At 42.2% G+C, this 12,708-nt stretch overlaps 1 protein-coding gene and 1 pseudogene across 2 annotated transcripts; one reads left to right on the top strand and one right to left on the bottom strand.

The window, feature by feature from the left end:
• Nucleotides 1–6,974: 6,974 nt before the first annotated feature.
• On the top strand, nucleotides 6,975–7,993 carry LOC306753863 (putative nuclease HARBI1; annotated as a pseudogene). The gene has a single exon. The product of its transcript is annotated as a putative nuclease HARBI1 (transcript).
• Nucleotides 7,994–8,574: 581 nt separating this feature from the next.
• Nucleotides 8,575–11,932, bottom strand: nme2a (NME/NM23 nucleoside diphosphate kinase 2a). Its single transcript, XM_079237319.1, has 5 exons — nucleotides 11,881–11,932; nucleotides 10,502–10,634; nucleotides 9,926–10,027; nucleotides 9,096–9,208; nucleotides 8,575–8,972 (listed from the first exon to the last, which is right to left on the bottom strand). The coding sequence occupies exons 2-5, from the start codon at nucleotides 10,628–10,630 to the stop codon at nucleotides 8,858–8,860; spliced, it is 459 nt and encodes a 152-aa protein (XP_079093445.1). The 5' UTR covers nucleotides 10,631–10,634; nucleotides 11,881–11,932; the 3' UTR covers nucleotides 8,575–8,857.
• Nucleotides 11,933–12,708: the final 776 nt, after the last annotated feature.

The following is a 12,708-nucleotide window of genomic DNA, read 5'->3' as shown; positions in this document are numbered from 1 at the left end:
CATAACCATCTGGCAGCGGCTGGCATGCGGGGAATAACCTGTTAAGTCAAGTCAAACTTTATTATAACAAATCACAGTGCAAATACAAATAGTTCAAATTGTGAGGTCACTACAGAAGGCAGAGAAACAGAAATGTAGTTTGAAGCTGACCTTGCGCCGCTTGATGTGAGGTATCACCAGTTGTCGAGCCCGGTCTGTTTTGGACACCAGTGCTGGGGGAAGCTCAGGCGTATTCCTCCGTACTGTCCCCACCATGTACAGCTTTCTTTTCAGCAGCTGCAGGCCGAGGGCATGTGAAGTAAAGAAATTGTCACAGGTGATCGTTTTCCCCTGGAGACCTTCTGTCATGTCAAGGACAACTCTCATGCCCTGATTTTTTTCTGACTTCGCACCAGCAGGTTTGCCAGTGTATACTTGCATGTTCCATGCATAGCTGGACCTGGCATCGCATGCTGCCCATATTTTTATCCCATATTTCCCTGGTTTACTTGGGATGTACTGTTTGAATGGACAGCGACCTCTGAAGGGGACCAGGCGCTCATCCACAGTCACATCGGTGCCTGGATCGTACATCAACGGCAGGAGAGACACCCACTTGTCCCAAACGTCTCGAATGGGAGCAAGTTTGTCTCGTGCACGGCGATCTGCTCTGGTGTCTTTGTTATCAAATCGAATCACTCTTGAGATTTTATGAAACATCTTGAGTGCCATGGTAGCACGGAAAATTGCCCTCCCAGACTCGGCATGCCATAAACTAGCTGTAGCTTCTTTACTGGATCGGTACACGCCAGCAAGAATCAACAAACCCACATATGCCTGCAGGTCCATTGGATCTATCTTTCTCCACTTGTTGCCATAAACACGTTTCCCCTCCTTGTTTGTCATGTTCAGCACCACCTCTTCAATAGACGTGGGCAGAAACAGGTAAAAAGTGGACTTTATGTCATCAATATGAGACCTTGAATATGCAGTTGGTCCATGGTGGCTTGTCTCTCTCTCTGCTCTCTCTGCTGTCAACATGTGTCGTCCGTCACTGGGAGGAATAGAAGACCAGATCAATGTTTCATCCTTTGACTGGAAATATTCTTCTATCACAGCTGGGTCCTCTTCCTCAGATTCTTCCCTATCAGTTGATTCTTCCTCTTCATAATAAGTGCAGTCCTCCAGTTCTGACACTTCTTCCATTTCAGATTCTTCCTCATCAGTTAATTCTTCCTCTTCATTATGATAAGTACGGTCCTCCAGTTCTGAAACTTCTTCCATTTCAGCTTCAGATCCTACCTCATCATGTTCCTTCACTTCATACCCTTCTTCCATTTCTGCAGCGGGTGATGTGGGGCTTCTTCACAGGAAGAAGTAGCATGTGGTCTGTATGTTGGATCAATCACCTCATCATTATTTTCTTTATCTTCTGACCCTGAATCCTCCTCATCCGTTGATTCTTCCTCCTCATGATGTTCAGCATTGTCCTCCTGGTCATTATTTTGACATATCATGTTGTGATTCTGACTCTGTTCCTTCTTCGAAGAATAAATGTCCTGATCTATGATTTTACCTCAAGGTGTCGAGTAAATTTTTCTATCACACAGATTACACTTAACTGTTATATTTTTCTCTTTTCACGGATACAAATCCTCTGGTCCCCCCGTCCCACCGTCAACGGCTCCCGGGGGATATATGTCACTCTTGCCCGTCTTCAAAACTTAAGAGCCCTGCTAACATTAGCAATAACGTCAGCTAGTTCGAGGTGTATGCATAGGCTAATCATTAAATTAGCAGCGCACATTTCCCGTATTTAACAATGATTAAACATGGACTTACCTGAAAGAGATGCACGGGCATCATCTCGCAGTTTCTTTCTTTTCCTTTTTTCTGACCCTGACTCCTGTTGTTTTTTGAGGCCATCTTTTTTAAGCTTACTGTCAAAGTTCGCCACTGAGAAGGGCACTCACGGCAAGCTTGGGAAGTTGAATGTGTATTTGTTTCGGGGGTGGTGCACCAACGTAACTTTTTTTGAGCAATTAAATATATCCCTTGTTCTGCCTGTTTTGTGATATACACGTGCCTAAAAGGTGCTTAATATTCCTATACTAAAATAATATCGGCATTATAATTATTACAACTATGATGATTTTTTTGTTGCATATTTTTTGGTGCCCCCCCCCCCAGGCCTGGTGCCCTACGCACGGCGCATTGTGCGCGCCTTATGGGAGCGGCGGCACTGGTGAAAAGAAAAAAGAAGAGGTAGAGCAGCTTTGGCAGTATGTTAATTTTCACCACTTCAATTCTTGAACTGCAATCCAATATTAGTGTTGACCATTTTGTTATATCTTTCTGTATCCTATCATTTATTATATTGTAATTTGTTTCAGATATTTTGTTCATTTCCTGAGTAATTAACACTTTTTATTTTTTTGATTTTGCTTCCCACTTCAGTTTATATTTCTGCCTAATTACCTTTCTTGGTGTGTAATTAAGAGAGAGTACCTGTGTTTTTGTGAGTCAGTTTATAGCCCGACAACCGACCATAGTCAGCCAAAATTGTCATAAATTTTGGAATTGAGGAGTTGGGATTTTGGAGATAGGTAATAATGTCATCTGTGAAAAGTCATGAGATAAGATAAGATAATCCTTTATTAGTCCCTCAGTGGGGAAATTGCGGGAATACAGCAGCCTTGCACACAATAGAGACACATAGTAAAAAAAAGTAATATAATAAAATAACAAATAACAATAAACAGTATTAAAACAGTAAGAAGAATATAGTATCGATTTCCAATTAAATATACAGACGGAATAAGAGTATATATATATATATATATATATATATATACATACATACATACATACATACATATTATGTGTTCCTGCTTTGCTATATTGATCCCTTTCACCTCTTTGTTTTGTCTAATGGCTTGAGCCAGCGGCTCTATGAATATTGCAAAAAGGGAGGGGCTAAGGCAGCAACCCTGGCGGGTGCCTCTAGACAGCTTAATACTACCTGACAGGTGGCCATTGATCTTTATTCTTGCGGTAGGTTCTCTATATAAAGATTGTATGCACCTAATGAATTGGTTATTAAAACCCAGCCTTTCTAGCACTCTGTACAGAAAAGACCAGCTGACTCTATCAAACGCCTTTTGCACATCGAGACTGACCAGAGCTGCACTTAGATGTTGTTTATTAGCCTGTTCTATAATATGTAGGGTTCGTCTAATGTTATTCTGTGTTTGCCGACCTTTTATAAATCCCGTCTGATCTTCATTTATTCATTTGGGAAGTGAAGTGTTCCATTCTTTTTGAGATTATAGATGTAAACAGTTTGTAATCTACATTCAATATAGAGATTGGGCGATAAGATTCACAACATTCTTTATTTTTACCTTCTTTCGGGATGACTGATATCACAGCCTCTTTCCATGATGGTGGAGCCACAGCTTTGCTGAGTGTCCAATTTAAGGATTCTAACAATACAGGGCGAGGTCTTCTTTAAAGATTTTATACCACTCATTTGGAAAACCGTCGCTCCCTGGGCATTTTTTTGTTTTCAATTTACTAATCGCCAAGTCCAATTCTTTTTTTTGTGCTGGGGCAGTTAATTCTTCATTTTTCTCTTTATTTAAAATACTAATATTTATTCTCCATAATGTACTCTTCGGTCTGTTATTCAAGGAAATGGTTAAATAGATTGCGTTGTGAGCTGAGACATCTGCTGTTCCTATTGAGCATTCCTTCACCCTGTGTCTGTCTGTTGTGTTCAATAGGAAATAGTCTAATCTGGAGTGCACCTGGCGAGTAGCTGAATAGTGAGTAAAGTCTTTTTCTCGTGCATGGAGGTTCCTCCAAACGTCAAACATACCCGTGTCTTTAATTAAAGTATTGAGGTCTTTTGACCGATGAGATTTATGTCTTTTTTTACTTAGTAGTTTAGAATTGTGTTCCAGTCTCAGGCACAGACTAAAATTCCTTCACTTTCTGAAATTATTGTATCAAATAGTAATTTAAAGAATTGTTTATCACTCTCCGGAGGGGCATATATATTAACAAATGTGACCAAAATGTTATCTATCCTTCCTTTGATATTATATATCTGCCCTCTTTGTCTCTTTTTTCCTTAATCAGTTCGAAGTTAAGAGAGTTGGAAATCAGAATAGCTACTCCTCTTCTTCGAGTATTTTTACACGAGCTGAAAGAAGAGTTTAAGTACCCATACTTTTTCAGTTTATCATGTTCTTGTTTTGACAGGTGTGTCTCTTGTAGAAATACAACTTGTGTATTGTCCTTTTTTATTTTTGTTAACACTCTACTCCTCTTGACTGAGTTACTCAGGCCGTTCACATTTAAGGAGATCATTTTCAAGTTATGTGACCCTATCATACGTATACCAAATAATACATGAGTTTTTTGCCCCCCAAAACAAAATCTGAACAAAAACAATAACTATGAAACACAAAAGTAAACAGACCTCCAAACGTGAAGAAGGCTTTTGCTCCTCCTCGACTGTGACCCCGTTGGTGGGTCGAGGGTACTGCCTCTCGTTAGGAGAGGGCAGTGCATTGAGGATGGCTGGTAAGTTATTAAGAAGCAGTAGCTCTACCATCCTGTGTGCCCAACGTATCCCATGGAAAAGTGATACCATCAATACCAGATATATAGTGATTAATATAAAGCCAAAATACAAGTCAAGTGTCGTCAAATTAGAGTCTCAGAATTGTAACAGTCATACCGGGTCGTGGGGCTTGAGACCCCGTTCATGTTTGCTCGGTGCGGCCCCTCTGGAACTCCTGGAGTTTATCCCTCGCTCTCTGCGCCACGGCTGGTCCTGTCTCCCGGCGACCCGGTGCCTGCTGCCATCCCAGAAGCTCATGGAGCCGTGTTTCCAGGTTGCTCTCTCTTTCGGTCTCCAGCTCTTCCACGGGGAATCCGCGTCTCTTCAGCTCCCGCTGCGCTTCTTGTGCACTGCTGTATGTTCGGGTTCCCGTAAACCAGAGGATCCGGATATTCGTGTATGGTGTTTGGAAGCGAATCCCCTTTTCCTTTAATGCTTTCTTCATACCGCTATATTCCATGCGCTTCTTGACTATCTCAGTCGCATAGTCGTGGTCAAAGTAGAGAGTTCTGTTACTCCGTTGGATTTTTCCCTTTTTCCAAGCTTCTCTCAGTACCATGTCCTTGGTTGTGAACTCATGGACGTTGATCATGATAGGTCTCGGAGGGGCTTTGGGACGGGGTTTCTGCGCCCCGGACCTATAAGCCCGCTGTATTTTCAGATCTACGTCTTGTGGTATTGGCAGCTCACTTTTGAGGAGTTTCCCTCCTCTCCCTCTGCCACTCCAAAGAGGCGCATGTTGTTTCTCCTAGACCGGGACTCTAAGTCCGTTAGTTTTTGTTGCAGGGCTCTTTGCTGTTCCAGGCAGGTGCAGAGCGCTCCTGTCGCCTCCACCACCCAACCCTCTACTTGCTCAACACGGGTCTCCGCCTCTCCAACTCGGTCGGACAAACTCTGCATTTCCGACACCAGGGGCCGGTTTTTCAAAAGTTTTAATCTGGATCAAACTGATTCAGATTTGGAAATCTCTTTTTCTGTTATCCAGGATCACGTAATCCATTTTATTTTTATGATGGTTTTTCAAAGCAATGTGGGATTGGATTACTCTGATCTGGATTCAAACTGTTCAGGATTACCAAATCTGGATTACCTGTGGTCTAAATGGGACTATCACAATGTAGCTATGTAAAGAACAACAAGTAGAATAGTGTGAGGTCAGTCCAAAATGCTTCATTTGAACAGAAAATAGGACTGAACGGAACAGCAAACAAACAATATAAACATCCCCCTCCATTGTCCATTTCTTGGAAACAAGCAGTCCGCTCATCTGAGACCTACAACAAATAAATAAATACATACTTTACTCACAAATACATTATGGATGTTTCGAACAGGTTTCAAACAAAGATTTATTGAATTGAACTGGATAAAAAAGGCTTACATGTCCAAAACTTAACTAAATAAATTACTTCTTAGTTCTTCTTATGAGTTCTCCTTCTTCATCATCATCATCATCATCATCATCATCATCATCTGCTTTGTCTGCTGTGGAGAGACCAGCTTGTCCAAGCTTGGCCTTTAGGAGGCAGATCTCAAGTCTGGCCTTGGTTTGCTGCAGTGAGGCAAGAATAAGCTGTTCCTCTGCTAGATGGATCTGTACTTCCGCCCTTTCAGTCTCTTTTTGCAGAAGTACCTTATAGGCATCATCTTTCTTTGGGTGCTTTGAGCATCTCTCTGGAGGTCCTGTGGGAACTAGGCCTTCTGGCTCCACCTGTGATTGACCTTCTCCCTCGATTACAGGGCTGAGATTAAGAATAAATGTTTCTGAAGAAGGCTCACTTTCTGCTGTCATCACAGGCTCACCATCCTCTGCAACATCTTGGATCCCATGCAGAGCTTCCGACCTTTCACCTCCAATAATATCAAGGACTATGTCTGTGTATTCATCCCTCTTATATGGGTTGTTGCCTGTTTGGCTGTTCTTGGCTTCAGCGTGGTCTTTTGTTGCCCTGGACTTAAGATTCGTCCACCGAAATCTTAGTTTCTCTGTTGTCTCTTCTGGCCAAACCCCATGGCATTCACATGTTGTGTAATTTCAGCCCAAATTTCCTTCTTCATTTTACTGCTCACTTCACCACCCTTGGCAGAACTAAAAGATCCTACCAATGACCTATAATGGCACCTGACACCCTCCAGAAGGGCGTGGGTTTCAGCAGCAGCGAAATTTTGGCTTTTTGAGTCCATGGTTCCACCGCTTTGATGTAGCAAGCATCATTTTATAGGCCTTGGGTATGATTCCATTAATTGAACTCAAGCCAAAGCAATTAAGCTAACAGGTGTGTTTGGGAAGACCAATTTACACAGCCATATGTATATTCAGCCTTTCTCAGAGGACTCAGAGAGAAGGTCACAGATAGGCAGTGACATGGCAGGTGTTGTCCATCGCCACCACAGGAGAAGATACCGTCAAAGGGTGTATGTTGAGCGTATAGATCCACTGCAGAAATATACCAATGAGGAGCTGTATGCTCGGTTTCGCTTCGGAAGAGCTGATATTCAGTATATTGTGGACCTTCTCAGGCCCAACCTCCAACGCAGAACCCAAAGGAGTCATGATCTGTCTGTGGAGGAACAGGTCCTCATTGCTCTTCGCTTCTATGCGTGTGGGACTTTCTACCAAGTTGTGGGTGACTACATGGGTGTGGAAAGATCAACTGCTTGTGATGTTCTGAAAAGTGTCAACTGCATTGGCCAGCCTGATTAGATTAATGAATTTGTTTCATTTCCGAAGGATGACCCAATCATCCAGGCCAAGCAGAATTGTTTTCCTTTGGGGAATATGCCCAATACTATTGGAGCAATCGACTGCACCCATGTGCACATACAAGCACCTCATGAGAATGAGTGGGAGTTTGTAAACCGAAAGGGGAGACACAGCATCAACGTTCAACTTGTGGGCAACGCTGAGCTCATCACAAACTGCGTTGTGAAGTGGCCTGGGTCTGTCCATGATGCACGCATCCTGAGGGAGAGCGCTCTATATAGAGAGCTCCAAACCAACCGACCAAATTGCATCATATTAGGAGACAGTCTTCTACCATGGCTGATGACCCCTTTTCTGGCTGCAAACACGCCTGAGCAGACACGCTTCAACACTGCTCATTGCAAAACAAGATGCACCATTGAGCGCTTGAATGGAATTCTGAAGAGGCGCTTCGCATGCCTTAACTACTTGAATGGAACCACAGAAAGCATGCAACAATACTTGCTTGCATTGTCCTACACAACATTACACCAGGCGCAAAGTCCTTCTCTGATGACGTCCCTGATGGACCTGAGCCCATTGGAGACACTGACAAACCTCCGGCATGCTGTCAGAATGAGGGCCCGACTGGACGACCAATAAGAGATGCAATTGTTACACTATTTTTGATAAGTCCATGACTGATTGTTCATTAAACACACTGACACAAAGACAGTTTGGGGGATTCATTTATGGGGCAGAAATATTTATAATTTGCTGTACTGAAAGGTTGCTAGCCTACATACTTTATGTACTTCCTGCTGGAACAATTAAAGTGAAATTGATGAATAAATATACTGTAAAATGCATGATATACATGTATTATTTAACTAACCAATTTTAGTTACCTAATTGTATTACTGATATCTACCATGAATCCACCCTCCTGCTGGGATCAGTTTAATCCTGATTTTTGGGATCAAAATGATACCAAACCTACCAAAAGGTTTTGAAAAACCCAAACTCAAGGTTTGAGCCAGATCAACAAGATTGGATTACATGATCCAATCTCTGAATCTTTTTTTCCCCATGAAAAACCCATTTTCAAGATTTTATGCAATAGCCGTAATCCGATCGGATTACTTCTGAAAAACCGGCCGCCAGGACAAGTTCCTTGTATGTGTAAACAATTAAATAGTTTCTGATAGAGGTTGGCAGGTCACCCAAGGATCATATGTACGAGTGTTGAGTTTCCAGACAAATGAATGAAGAGACGTTTGTATCGTGTTCATTTTATTGGAAAGCAGATCACCTTTTAACAAAAACGACAGTCAAGGAGAGTTTGTCACTAACTGTACATGTCAAGGATTGAATGGAATGTTTCTAAAAAAAGAGGAATAGAGCTGAGGAATGAATTTAGAATGGACCAAAATCAGTGTGATGTCCAAGGGGAGAGGATGATGAGGACTGAGTTCTTCTCTCTCTAGGCTACGGACATGAAAAGGAAATCTGAGGCAAAAGTTCACTGGTCTCCAACCAGTGCGGACTGCTGCAGGAGCCGGTGCTCAGTAGAGCCAGCTGAAAGCACAGCTGGTGTAGCTGGACAGCTCGTCCTCTTTAAACCACAGGGAGATCTCCTTGTTGGCACTCTCCACTGAGTCGCTGCCGTGGATGATGTTCCTAAGGGCAGAAATACACAAATAAAGTGAGGAAGAGCGCAACATTGAAGACTCGGATAATTCGGTCCATAGGAACAAACTTTAGCGACCCAAAGAGTTGTCGGGGTTACCGAAAAGCACTCACTTGCTGACATCAATGCAGAAATCTCCTCTGATGGTTCCGGGCTTGGAGTCAGCGGGGTTGGTCTCACCCAGCATCACCCTGCCGGTCTTCACTGCACCCTTGCCCTCCCACACCTGGAATACAGAAGGGGTTAGTCCTCAGAACTAACACTTGTCCAGCAGCAGGTTCACTAACACAGCGGTCCCCAACCCTCCGTGGGTCCCTTGGTACCGGGCCGCAGAGAAAGAATTTATTGAAAAAAAATGTTATTTTGAAAAATGACCAGATACATCTGTCTGTGCGTAGCCTCAAACGTAACCCCTTGACACATGTCAAGTGGTTCCGTGATAAGTTTCCCCAAAAATGAAACTTAAAAGTCCGTTTCAACTCGGTGTTCTGGATTAAAATCAAGGCAGAGTATCCCGAGCTCTGAAACCCTGCCTCCATTTCAACATTCTGTCTTTGTGAAGCGGGTTTTAATGAAGTTACAGAGTGCACATGAAAGGTTTAAGTTACGGAGTAGAGTCAGTAGACTGGACATAAACACAAATCAGTCTTTTTCTTCCGTCTCCCTGAGATGGGAAACGGCTTAGAGAGAGACGGTAGCAGAGAAACAAGCCCAGGGTGCCCACTGATTTGGTAATGGTGAGTTGTATCTTTATAATTGTCTTTATGGCGGTCGTATCATTTACGTCATATTTTTCACCCACACCGTGAACCGGTCCATGAAAATATTGTCTGACACAAAACCAGTTCGTGGCTCAAAAAGGTTGGGGACCGCTGCTCTCCTGCTACATTTCTCACTCTGGGTCCATGGACATACCAGTCTTATATGCATCATATTTTCTTACCATAGCGACCACTGGGCCGGAGCTCATATACTTGATTAGGGTAGGAAAGAATGGCCGGTCCTTCAGGTCGAAGTAGTGCTGGTTCAGGAGGTCCTCGGAGGCCTGCAGCATGGAGACAATGTAGGAAGATAGGGACCTCAGTAAGCCAATTGGGCTTCGGACATGTACATGAAATAATGATTCTTAGTCCATGTTGTACAGTGGGGCATAGATAGATAATTAATATATATAGATAGATAGAGATATATAGATAGAGATATATAGATAGAGATATAGATATTAAAGCTTGCAATAAAATATATACATGAATTATTGCATAATGCAGGATATAAATGAACACACTTCACGTAAAGGCAGCATCCCACTCGGTCCCAGATCCGATGTTCGCGGATCAGGAGTCTTTGACTCGGTGCTAATCTATGCTACAGTCAGGAATAGACACGTAGGCTTATCCGCTCACCAGAGGTTCTTGACAGCAACACTGAACTCATTCAGAGTGTGGATAGTTAAACACCACCAACTGTCAGGAAAGTAAACAATTTAAAAGATCACTTAAATAAAAACAAGTGTACTTACATGCTTCATCTTCATAGCCACAAGTTTGAAGCCTTTGGTCTCAAACCTCTTGATGACCTCTCCAATGATGCCCCTCTGCACACCATCGGGCTTGATGGCAATGAATGTGCGCTCCTTCATCTCAGCCATGATTCTGAAACAAAGCAGAAAAGAAATTAAAACACTAAAAACAAAATAAATAAATAAAGTGCATCATGCCCAGAGTGTGACTCAAACCTCTTGATTGCATTTGTCACAGTCAGCGGGAACGTAGAAAGTCGTTTTTTTTTTTACTTTTTTCTGTGCACAGCAGTGTAGCTGAGATTGCAAAATATTAAGTAAATATAACTAACAATTCACGAATATGATTATATAATCAACTAGTTTCCAGAACCCAATTACATAGTTCTTCAGAATCTCCCCTTGGATATTTGAAAATATTGATACAAGATTTAATAATGACATTTACAGCCCTAGATTAATTTAAGCACAAAAAAAAAAAAAAAAAAAAAAATTGATTGAGTCCAAGACAGAGAAACATTAAAATAACCATTTAAGCATGAAACAAACTGACCATGACACTATAGACTTTCAAGATTGCATTTTAAACCATCTCATCAGAATATGACAGACATATTCCGGATTACAGACATTGCACGCAGAGAGCCTCCAACTTGCAGGTGCAGCAAGCTGACTGACATTTACACAGACAGTTTCTCGCAGTGGCTTAACAAAGAAAGAATGCATAGCTATGTTAGCAAAGCGCCAATGGGAAGAATAGATGTACTAGTATAGAGTCACGGGTCACGATATGTCCGGTGTGCGTGAGAGCGCTTTTCTGTAAAAGCGCTGGACTGCACGCGAGCACAAAAGGACACCTTAGCCACGATGTCAATGACGTTTGGTGTGCCGGAATTAACCGTACAGTGAAAACTCAAACCCCGGAACAAAGAAGAGAGGTCTATAGTCCTGAGCGACACGTCATTGCAGGAAACAGACGAAGCAGCCAATCAAGGTTGAAACAACCAGTTCTCAGAGGACATGACGAGCCCGGGCCTCCTCAGGACACACAGCCGCATGGTCTTTTGTTCGCGGTGCTGCTGGAAAAAGATTTTATAAAACTTCCAACGTCAGCGACGCAGCCACATTTATCTCATGGATAAATGTGGCTGCGTCGCTGACGTTGGAAGTGAATTCTTTTTTTAATAAATACATATGTATAGTTAACCCGTAGCGCCAGTTATTAACATGCAGTGAAGACGTGTTCAAACCACATCCACTGTAAGATTGTTATAAAACTGACAAACGCCAGCTTTAAATCCGGGCATGTGAAAGAGAGGCACTTATGAGTATTTCTATTTATCCAGACGTCACATATCCAAGTAAAACGCTCACATTACCTTGATAATAAAGTTGACGTTGGGTAACCTAGAAAGAAGCAGCTGCACCGGTTGACGTTGGAGGAGAAGACCGACAGAGCTTGCGCAGCCGCAATTTATCCAAGAAGGCGGAGACTGGTGCGCGACGGCAAGACATAGGAGACAAAATAGAAAGAGCAGTCCGAAAAGCAGTCTCGTGAAGTCCCGCCCTTCGGTTCTGGTGTCGCGAGATCTGCCTATTAATGAATCTTTCAAGTGTGGTGGGACATATCAGTACAGGCTGAGAGCAAAAAATGGCACTTTAATGAAAAAAATAAAAGGTAATAGGATCTCTTGTGATTATAGGAGTGCAGTGCTAAATCTGTCGAGTACACTTCTAAACATACTGCAACTTTATCCAGATTAGGCATAATCCTCAGTGCTTAAAAATATATTTCTCCTTCATGCTCATTTTGAAGTTCTGAAATAATACTAAACCAGTTTATAAGTGTTGCAGCTTTGGCAGCGCCTGTAATAACCATGGATACAGCTTCAAACAGAAAGCAGTTGAAGGTATTGTCAAATATGGTTTGATGATTTTACTTTGATCCGAGCGAAGCTCATGCTACTCATCAAAGACGTATAAACAGATATATAAGAACACCAATCATCACTTTATATGATATATCATCATAAATATAGTAAGAATTTGAATCCACATATATTGGTAAGCATGCTATTAACCTTTACACATCATTTACTCAAGACTCTCTGAGATGAGTTCCATTACTAAACAACACAAGTTACAGAAACAGAACCCTTTAACTTTGAAATAAAACCACAGTTTAAGATTGTTAAATATCAGGACTC

This window comes from Taurulus bubalis (assembly GCF_910589615.1).
Source record: "Taurulus bubalis genome assembly, chromosome: 2".
NCBI classification, from domain to species: domain Eukaryota; kingdom Metazoa; phylum Chordata; class Actinopteri; order Perciformes; family Cottidae; genus Taurulus; species Taurulus bubalis.
Note: the sequence above shows the minus strand (reverse complement) of the source record. Positions and strands in the feature narration are given on the sequence as shown.

Excerpts from the sequence above, each read along its gene's own strand:
- nme2a (XM_079237319.1), bottom strand. The coding sequence starts at position 10,630 with ATGGCTGAGATGAAGGAGCGCACATTCATTGCCATCAAGCCCGATGGT. Across the intron at positions 9,209-9,925 it reads CCGGCCCAGTGGTCGCTATG|GTGTGGGAGGGCAAGGGTGC; the intron begins GTAAGAAAATAT and ends TCTGTATTCCAG. Across the intron at positions 8,973-9,095 it reads TTCTGCATTGATGTCAGCAA|GAACATCATCCACGGCAGCG; the intron begins GTGAGTGCTTTT and ends TTCTGCCCTTAG.